The 10,653-nt window shown below is 38.3% G+C and overlaps 1 protein-coding gene across 1 annotated transcript; it reads left to right on the forward strand.

The window, feature by feature from the left end:
* The first annotated feature begins 2,167 nt into the window (after positions 1-2,167).
* Positions 2,168-10,129, forward strand: wdr31 (WD repeat domain 31). Its single transcript, XM_061729249.1, has 10 exons — positions 2,168-2,445; positions 3,114-3,185; positions 3,938-4,070; positions 4,442-4,516; positions 4,635-4,779; positions 7,052-7,152; positions 7,343-7,410; positions 8,143-8,284; positions 8,439-8,601; positions 8,705-10,129. The coding sequence occupies exons 2-10, from the start codon at positions 3,139-3,141 to the stop codon at positions 8,905-8,907; spliced, it is 1,077 nt and encodes a 358-aa protein (XP_061585233.1). The 5' UTR covers positions 2,168-2,445; positions 3,114-3,138; the 3' UTR covers positions 8,908-10,129.
* The last annotated feature ends 524 nt before the right edge of the window (positions 10,130-10,653 follow it).

Consider the following 10,653-nt stretch of genomic DNA (forward strand, 5'->3'; position numbering starts at 1 on the left):
GCACACAATTTGTTTTCTTTGTGCATGTTCAGTCTGTTCCTACCCAGTGGGTAAGAGAGGATTTCATACACAACCTGACTCTTGTTAAAACTTACCTGGTTCAGGTTTAAGAAGACATGCAGGGAAAGAGTTGGTTGATGTAAAATTATTTTTGTTTTTGTTTTTCTTATCTTTCTTTTTTTGAGTTATGAAGGATGCAATACTGGCCAAAGTTGACTCCTCTCAGCCTTGGATTAACCCAAAAATGGGCAGATTGATGAAATGAACAACTTTGCAGTTAATTGTGACATTGAAATTACATTCACTCTGGAGAATAAGTTAGCACTGAATTTTGTCCATGACCCTTTTTTAAAGATGACACTTCTGAGATTTAATTGAAATGAGGACGGGCACCGGTCCAACCACAGCCATCTATCGCTTGTCAGACGACCAAGGCTCAGTCCAGCTATCATGCATCAAAACTCAGATTACAATCAGAGCCCAGACTATTTCAAGTTGGCCAGGAAGGTTTTGTGGGCAACATTAGGGTTTACTGTAGTTAACATCGCTTTAAGAACATTATCTCTAAAATAAGCGTGTTTATGCTTTCTTAGCTCCTAATTCATAGCTAACAAGGTAATGTGATGGCTGTACCCATGAACACCATAGCAATATAGCTATCACCCCAAAAAACAACATGTCTAATTATGCATACATTTGTAGCATTATATTGTTTCGCCTGATGAGGTACATATAGATTCACCCCCTAAACATTTATCATGGAAGTAAAATTTAGCTATAAAGTCTAAAATATTTTTATTTTTACAAGTCTGTAAATATGTTTAGGTATGCTGTAAAGTATGACATTTAACCATAGCAGTCATGGTGATTGACTCATTTCTGGAGGAAGCTCCAACTGGTTGTTTTATGAAATGCAGCTTTCATATCTTCTATATGGCTTATGCTTTGAAAACCGGATGTTGCCCCTTGGTTAAACCATAGTCATGTTCAACAGTGTAACAGTTGACCATTATCTTCATCTTAACATGTCTGAGCTAATGTTTATAGTAATGTAAAGACCATTTATCAGCTGCTTATACTTCAGTGAACTCATTACCACAAAATTGAATTAAGTGTGCAAGTTTAATAAATTATATTAACTTTGTCGATATTATTTGTATTCTGAAGTTTATCTTTGGTTTCAACAGTTTTAAGATTTTGCTACAACCAAGAAGTTTGAATTCAGGTCCTTTCACATAGGTTTTGAACTGTGTTGATTTTAATCCAACTAAGTGGCCCATTTAAAACATTAAAATGGGGACACCCCAGTTACCTTGTGCTTAATTGGATGTAATGTTTTTTTTTTTTTATCAAGCTCACGAAGGATAACCTGGTCTTACCTTTGCTCACATTATCTATCAGGTAGGGAAAACATCAGTCATGCATGAACCTGGACACATGACATAAAAAAGAAAGAAAAATTGTTCCAGCAGAAATAATGTTAGCTGTCCTATGACCTCTTTGATTTGTCATTCAGCCTCTATTATTAGCCTCTGTTACACTATGAAGATCATCCATTATCCAACCATCTGTCTAAATAGACCCTCATTCTTAGTAAAAAAAAATTATGCAGTGAGGTGTACAGCATAATCATTTTGAACAGAGGTTATTTTTAAATAGATGATGTTGTAGCCTGAGAATTATAGCACAATATGTTTCACAACTCGTGATTCGTCATCAGTTAAACGCATGCAAATTTGAAATGCAGCCAGATGTGTTATAAATCTGCTTTACATGCGTCGTAAAATACTTTTATTTTGAAAAAGTAAAACTTCGAAGTATTTGCATAGATTTCTTTCTTTTTTCTTTTACTTTACTGAAATTGAACACAATTCAACCCCTTAACTGTTTCAGTTGACATTGTGCTACCATTATGCTGATTACTGTGGATACAATATACATGCATTTGGTTGTCCAAATGTATGTGGTTGTTTAAGTATTTATCAGTTTTATTTAATTTCACCACCACAGCCGTTCTTGGCCCGTTTAAACGTACTATAAAATATTGAAACAGTGGCATGGCTCTTTTTGAATAGTGGTAATGGCAAATTACTTTTATTTTGTTAAAAAATAAAAGCTTCCGACCCGTCCTTTCCCGTGTCACGTGACCCGGGCTCTCCTGGATACCAGAGAGCGTCGCTCCGCCGTCGCTAGGGAGAGAATCTGCAGCACTGGAGTTGAAATACACTTCTGTGCTCCTTCTCCGGCTGTTAGGACGTTAAACTACCATGGCAGTTTGTGGGAAACGATTTGCTGTCCTTTCAAAGACAACTCTACGAACTTTTAACGTTTGTGCAACCAAGTTTTAGGGTTGATCTTTTCTTAGCATGACAGATAAAGATTAGTTAGCATGACAGCGATCTAGCGACTCGCCCTCGCCATCAGCGACCACACCTGCAGGGTCAGGTAAGATATGCCCATCCACACGTCTGAATGACCCTCAGCACCAGCAGTCGGGAATTACTTTTTTTGCTCACTGAGGTTAAAATCCCGCGGGAGTAGTTGTATAACGATAACTGTTCGAAGCAGGGGTTTTCGAGTGACTTAAGCCTGAATTATGGTTCCGCGTTAAATCGACGCAGACCCTACGCCGTAGGGTTCGGCGTAGAGTGCGCGTCGCCGCGTATCCTACGCCGTAGGTTCTGCGTTGGTGTAACGCGGAAGCATAAATCAGGCTTAATTCCTTGTGACGGTAATGAAGCGGCGCTAATAGGATTGCAGCTCTCTCCTTCCTGTCGCTTGTTAGAGGAGTTCGGGATAACCAGGGCGGGATTTCTGCTGTGGGTTTGTGATAAAGTATTGTTTGTGCAGTAGTGGTTTAATCTCACTAAGAGAGCAGAGTTGCAATGATATAATGAGCATCCAGAGCGCTGCAGATTTTGTACTGCAAGTTTGTGCGATTAATGCGATTATGCTGTGTTGGAATGTCACTTACTGAGCTTTTGAAACGAGCCAAGCTGTTGTGGGGTTACAACAGGGCTTGGAACATCTTGGGGTGCAGTTTAGTGGTTATTGCATCTCTGGTGATGTGACATTGCTTTCCTACTCTGAAAGTGTTTTTGTTTGTGTGTCAGTGTGGCTGCATGTTCCTAGGCACAGATGGGGAAACTACAGAGCAAGTTTCGTAAGAGATCTGAGCTCTACAGGTGAGATCTTTTTATCCTTCTTTGTTATTCATATGCCTCTATTTCCAAAATGGTGCAAATGCTCTATGTTAGTTGGAACTGAGGCGGTCACCTGGCCTTGCATGAAATGCAAAACTTACAAAACAACAGCACATTGATCCCCTCAGTTCCTAAATAGTGACGTGAAGCAATACCTTGCTGCCCTGTCCCAACTTATCATTTGGAAATCTGTGCATCCTTATGTATTTGCATTGTATACAGGGTATTAAAACTTTGTGAGAAATGGTGGCAAACAGGATAATCACCGTTTCATTACACAGAGAACGGAGAAAGAATAAAAGCTCTATGAGAGATGTTGTCTTGGAGCTCCCACAATAGTTTTTACAACAACAAAGACACATTTGACTACTTTATATTAACAGGTAGTATGTCTGCTTCATGTATTCTTGCTTGCAAGAGTTACCCAGAAAATCTGTAATGAAGTCTGTTAAGTGCCATTTTCACTCATTATTAATCTATCTTAACTAATATAATAATAATAATATAAGTATTAATATACTCGGGGAATAATATAGACATACTATATTAAGGCATAAGTATATTTTCAATATTAAATCAGAAAAAAAAACATTATTGACATCAGAATATGGAAATTTGGAATATGATTTATATTTTCATATGATATATATCATGCATTCAGTGTTGCATTAATACAAGTATTTCTGCATATAATGGGAACATTTATTGATCCTAAGCATTGCAATTCTGTGCAGAGCATCTCAGGAGGAGAAAGTTGATAACAGCTGTGACAGTCAGGTGTTGCAGTATGAACCTGCCCATAACGGATCCATCAATACTGTGACCAATCTAAGCCCAGACCTGTGTGTTTCTGGTGGCAGTGACCAGGTGAATTAATATATGCATTTGTTAAATTAGTAGATTTTTATTTATTTTGTATTAATGCATGAACACAACATTCTATCATATGGTTGATTATTAATCAGTGCATAGTTTTTTGTTTGACCTTACAAGTCCCATATTGAGCTGTGGAAATGTTTAAAAAATGATTAAAGTTCTGTGTAAAATGATTAATGCAAGTAAGACTGAACATTTCCAAATTACATCTTCATTTTAACAATGCGAAAGTATGATTAGCCATGTATAAAAATATTAGACACTGTTATATCAATATATTTTACATAAAAAATCCCTGGTATTGGCTTGATTAATGTGGAACATGTTTGTGGATGTGTGAATCTGTGTCCCTGCCCCTGTAGGCCGTTGTTGTGTACGACTGGAAACAAGGACGGATGTGTCAGTCCTTCCAGGGTCACAACAGAGAGGTTACCAAGGTAACGTCAATACTGTGTGTGCACAAACTGATAAAGAGGTGTGACGCTGTTACACATTTCACATGTACACATCCTCTGGTCTTATCTCCTCTAAATCCTGCCCTCATCTGTCTTCCAGGTGGTTTGTTACCCAGGCAGTACATGGATATTTAGTGGCTCGCGAGACAAGACTGTTCTGATGTGGGACCTCAACCAGGGAGATGAACCTATTCAGGAATTTTGTGGACATGAGTTGGTTGTCAATGGAATAGCCATCAGCCCTGGTACATACACAAGGACAGACACAAACAGACACAGCGTTTCCTCAGTCATTACTAGATATTAAACTGTTATTTGGAAGATTTGTTCTGTAAAGAAGTTGTTATTTTGTGATATGCAGCATGCCATATCACATATCAAATCATGCTATATCAGGTAGTGCCATATCTTTTTTCCCAACTTCTCATACTGTATTAGCAGAAGATTTATTTATAGCTATTCATTATCTCAATTCTTGGTTCTAGGGAAGGCAAGTTTATCTGTATAGCACAATTCAACAACAAGGTGATTCAAAGTGCTTTACAGATGCATTAAAACATCACATAGTAGAGATAAAAAGCATAATAAAAAAATGTACAACAAGGTAAAACTAGTGGTTAAAATATGATACATTTTTGAAACTCAAACTTAAAATTAACAGTGGAGATTTGGAACTTTCTTCAAATGTAGCTGGGAACAGGTGTGTTATCAACCTGGATTTAAATAAACTAGGTATTTCAGCTGATCTGAGGCTTGTTCCAGACATCCTATTTTCAATATTAAATCAGACATCTGGAACATAGAAGCTGAATGCAGCTTCTACATATCTGGTTCTGACTCTGGGAACTGATAAAAAAACTGGATTCAGATGACCTGAGTTTGGGTAAAATATTGTCGTCAACTGTATCAAATTTTGCAATGAGATCCAGTAAAGCTAAGACCGACATTTTTCCACCATCTGTATTCAGACATGTCAGTAAACACTTTGGTCAGAGCAGTCTCTGTGCTGTGGTGCAGTCTAAAACCTGAATGAAGGGATCATAGAAGTTATTTTGTGTTAAAAAAGTAATTTAGCTGTTGAAAAAAACGCTTTGTCGATAATTTTTATATATGAATTGGGAGATTTGAGATGGGGCTATAGTTGTTCATTTGTGTCTTGTCAAGATTGTCCTTTTTCAGCAGGGGTTTAATTACAGCTGTTTTCATTGGCTCTAGAAACACACATGATGTTAAAGACAAGTTTACAAACTGTAACAGGTCTGACTCCAAAATCATTGAGATTTTTTGAAAAAGACCTGTAAGACCTAAACAGTAAGAGCAGGAGTTCAGTTGATGTAAGATGTCCTCCAAGTTTTATTCCGGGATGAAATGGGATGAAACTGTGTCATGGTGTTTGAACCAGTTTTCAGTGGACATAGTATATCCTGAACCTGCTGTTGATGGTCTAACTGCTTGTCTAATATTTTGGATTTGTCTGTGAAGAATTTGGCAAAGTCATTGAAGGCCAAGGTGAAGTGAAATTCAGTTGCCACTGACGCAGGAGGGTTTGATAGCCTGTCAACTGTAGCGAATAAGACCCAAGCACTATGACTGTTTTGGGTGATGATGTCAGAGAAGTAGGACTTCCTTGCATTAATCAGTTGTACATTTTTCTTTATGGATGTCATAATGAACCTGGAAGTTTGTTTTTCTCCATCTGTGCTTTCCGACTCCCTTTTTTCCTTTTTCACCAGTATGGTATTTCGCCATGGAGTCTTCTTCCTTCCATCCTTCACCCTAATGGGAGTAATAGTGTCTGTAACATTTAACATTTTAGCATTGAAGCTATTGACAATCTCACTGACTGAACCCCCGGACAGGACAGGTGTTAAAGAGAGGAACAACTTAAAAATCTTACTGCTGTGTTCAGATATACACCGTTTTCTGTTGAAAGATTTGTGTGCACTGAAACTGGACTCTCAAAGAAAACACAGGAAGGATCAGACAGGCGCACATCAGACACAGTAACATTGCTCAGACCAGATTAGTAGGAGTGTTTCCCCTATTGTGCGTGGCCTCTGTTACATGCTGAGTCCGCCCAAAGCTGTCCAGAGTGTTGCTCAGGTTTTTTGTCCCTTTATCCTGAGGGTTGTCCACATGGGTGTTAAAATGACTAACAATAATTACATGTTCAAAATCAACACAGATCATAGACAGCAGTTCAATTAGATCATCACATAACGAGATCAGCCGAATCAGCTGCAAATTTATTTAAACGTCTTGTTTCCTGTTGACTGCCTCTCAGCATAGCAATAAAAATATCTAAAAAAAAGAGAAGGGAACGTGTTGGCATAAGTAATGGGGGAAAAATGTTGTCTCAAGTTGACAAAATTAATCTCTGGTTTAATCTTTTTCTATTTTGATTACTGACAGAGCTGTCGGTAGATGCAGCTGATTGTTAGGAAGCTGGTCATCTAAGTTACACTGAAACTCTTTCAGATCCATAAACTGCAATGCATGCTTGTTAATGTTTCATAGATGGGAGGAAGCTGTGCACTGGTTCTCGTGACAACTGGATGTGCCTGTGGGATATAGAATCTGCAAAATGTGAACAGAGACAAAACGTCTCTAGAAACCTGGTAAGAGTAGTGGGAGTCGTCGTTCATGCGTATGTGAGCACATGTATGCAAGGCCACCTTAGGTTGTTTAGCAAGAAAGGAAAAAATAATCAAAATCCCTAAATATTTTAATCAGTTTCTTTAGATCTTCCATTCATGTCTTGCAAGATGTCATTTTTTGGGGGAATTTACTGCATGTGTGTCTGTTTAGGTGACTCATGTCTGTTGGGTTCCAGCCAGCTCCTCTGTAGTCCAGACCTCTGAGGATAAAACCATAAGGTACCACAGTTAATAGTGTAGAAGTATATATACTATTATGAAAACTTGTTAGAAATCTGGTGACTTTGCTGTGAAATATGCTCAATGACAAAATCATGTTTAAGGGTTGTGATACTAGTCATACATTACAATTAGTACTAGACATGGAATAGTCCTGATTTGGTAACCAAGTGGATCCAATATTACTAATAAACTTGGTGCTAAGACATTTTCTTTCTAAGTACAATTTGGGAATTACAGGGAGGGATGGACTTAAAATATTCAGAAGAATAAGCTGATTTCACAATTTGAACCTTTGATTCATGACTTCAAGTTTGTGTTCAGCACTTCACAAAACTGGGTATTTCAGGAATTTAAAACATTTATAGACTGTCTTCTGGTAAGTGCAGCTTTGGTAATCAGTAGATGGGCTTATATTGATCCAATCTTGCATTTCTTTTTCCAGACTGAATGTGGAAAGTTCATCCTTTTATATAAAAATAAACGGTGTATTGAATTTCTCTCGTCCTTGTACCAAACAGATTAATCAATCTTGTTACATTTTTAATAACTTTGGCACATTGACAGGCATGGTTCTGTTCTACATATCATTTGTTAAAAACTTGAAAATGGAATGTAAATTTACTATATATTCAGTCTATATACAGTATAAATGTGTAACTAAGCGTGATGCATTCTTGCATGTGTCTTACATGTGTCCTTCTACAGTAACGCATTTTATTTTGCATGTAGGGTGTGGGATAGCCGTACATGGCAGGTTACCAATACTTTTCCAGCAAAGCAATACATCCAGACCCACTGTGATGTCTCTCCAAACGGTAACTACTTGGTATCCAGCAGCAACGGCTTTGGAGGCCAGGGTTGTGAAGCTACGGTGAGATCTTTGTGCGGTTGTTGGCTTTAAAGGGTCAGCTGTACAAATAACGGATGTCTGTCTGGGCTTTATTAACTTGATGTTGAAAGCCTTAACTAGACTTAAGAAGCATCGTATTTTATGCCATCTGATGTTTGGTCTCTTGTGTTGGCAGCTCTGGGATCTGCGTCAGCCTGGCTGTAAAGTGGTGGAGTACAGAGGTCATCTCCAGACCACAGCCTGCTGTATGTTCTTACCCGTGTCTTGTGGTGGCACAGCTAGGGTAGCAACATCCTCCCATGACAGCTCCATCAAAATCTGGGATCAGAATACAGCAGGTAATACCTCCAGCTTGTTGAGGGGGAAAAAACAAAACACATCCAGGTTTTTTTTTTTAACACTAATATTCCTCCATCCTGTCTTCTGCTATCCTCATTTCAGTCTGTTTGGGGACGTTGCCATTAGACGGCGCAGGTCCGCTGGTTTCTCTGGTTCCCAGCGATTCTACCACTCTTTTGTGTGCCAGCTTCAACTCTGGTCTCCACCATGTCCAAGTGGAGTGGGGATCCCAGCAGGCTCAGGGTCCCGGTAACGATTCCGGCGGTGCAGGAAACCTGGACATTAGAGTGGTGGCGCGTTTCTGACATCTCAGCAGAACCTGGAGTGACACATAAAGCTAACCTTCGAGCGGCCAGTTATTGTCAAAACAAGATCACTGGATGTTTTTTTTTTCTCTCTTTTTCTACTGTTTTCTATATTACTAGAGAGATTTTTGCTTTACTAGTCTGCCATAATGTGAAGGACGAAAAGAAGAGGTGCGTGACTAAAGAAGTGAAAAAAAGCGGGTTAAAAACTGCACCTTTTGTCTGTCAACACACCCATGGAGGCCTACTGATTAATAGCTTCTCACGTGGAGGGAAGTCTATTAACCTTTTACCTGAGGAGACTGATCATGCCTGGAGTCCTCTGGGGAGGGATTTCCTGTTGGTTCCCTGAAAATAATGGACACCCAAGTGTCATATGTGACACGAGTCACAGCCGACAACCTGAAGACAAGAGTATCTTAACTGTTTTTTGTGAATTATATTTTCTAGGTACAATCAGACAAAAATGTTTTTTTGTTTGTTTGTTAAAACAAGCTGTGAAGTCACTGAAAGAAAATAATGAGGAATGTGTTTAGGCTGCTTATTTTGTTGAACTGATATTGTAGCTTTACTCAGTCAAGAGTTGGACCACATTAATATCTTCAACATTAAACCGCAGGGGCAGATTTTAATATTTTTAAGATAAAACATTGATAGATTTTGTTTTGTGCTCATAGCTATTACTTTGTTTTTAGTTTAAAATGAAAAAGCAAATTACAAATAATTTTATATTTGATAAAATAAACAGTAACAATAAAACTGAGTGAAAAACATTTATTTATTTACAAATAAAGATGACTTGCAGTCTCTGAGTGTAAATGCCGTTGCTGGTTGTTTATTTCATTTATTGAACTTCACTTAGAAATCCAGACACATTGTCGTTGGGTACAGATTGCATGAACTGAATAAGTATTACAAGTTTTAAGTACTAAAGTATTACCTTAATACTAATAATCATGCTGTCCCAAAATGTTTAAACAAACATGAAGCATCTTAACTTGGCAGGAAAACGGAGGAGTTCCAATAAAATAGAATAAAATGATTAAGAGCAGTTGAAATGTTTGATCATTTTCAATTTAAATCTTGCCTACTGATTTGATTTGATCTCATTCATACCTGATAAAGGAATAAATAATCTCACAGAATGTGATCTCTGTTAGTGCTCCTTGTGCTAGTTTGTACTCTGATCACAACCCTATACCTTATAACCTTCATTTCCACACCTGTAGGAATGCTGTTATCATTACTGCAGCTGCAATGTGTAATAGGGGTGCAACGGATAAAAAAACTCACAGATCGGATTGTTTTTAACACTTAAATGATTAAAATGAAATATATAAAATCAACTTAAAGGAGCATGAGGCCGGATTGTGGCAAGATTTATGAAAAAAATCCGTATACATTTTAAGTTTTCTAGTAATAATGTCAGATGAAGCGTTCCAAACCCAAAAGAATGATTCCTCCAGTGTATCTCTCCTTTGCCTTGAACAGGCTGTGTGCTGCAAAATGTGCTGCAATTCGGTCCCGAATTTCCCGCGCTGGGCTGCGGATGTGACGTCACATGACGCTGCATGCACGTTCTCCCCGTTCTCCCGTGCCGGCTTCACTGTTGGCTGCAGTAACCCCAACGGCCGTCGTGGTGAAGGGTGGCGCTAGAGAGTCTCATTTCTTAAAAGGAGCCTCAAGCTCCTTTAAAGGGGACATATTATGAAAAACATGTTTTTTCTTGTTTTAACATATATAAAG

Source organism: Cololabis saira, chromosome 9, assembly GCF_033807715.1.
Source record: "Cololabis saira isolate AMF1-May2022 chromosome 9, fColSai1.1, whole genome shotgun sequence".
Taxonomy (NCBI): domain Eukaryota; kingdom Metazoa; phylum Chordata; class Actinopteri; order Beloniformes; family Belonidae; genus Cololabis; species Cololabis saira.

What these genes read in the sequence shown, in the direction of transcription:
- wdr31 (XM_061729249.1), top strand. Translation starts at nt 3,139, where the DNA reads ATGGGGAAACTACAGAGCAAGTTTCGTAAGAGATCTGAGCTCTACAG. An exon ending in AAAACGTCTCTAGAAACCTG is followed by an intron (nt 7,153 to 7,342) that starts GTAAGAGTAGTG and finishes GTGTCTGTTTAG; the next exon opens with GTGACTCATGTCTGTTGGGT. An exon ending in TCTGAGGATAAAACCATAAG is followed by an intron (nt 7,411 to 8,142) that starts GTACCACAGTTA and finishes TTTTGCATGTAG; the next exon opens with GGTGTGGGATAGCCGTACAT.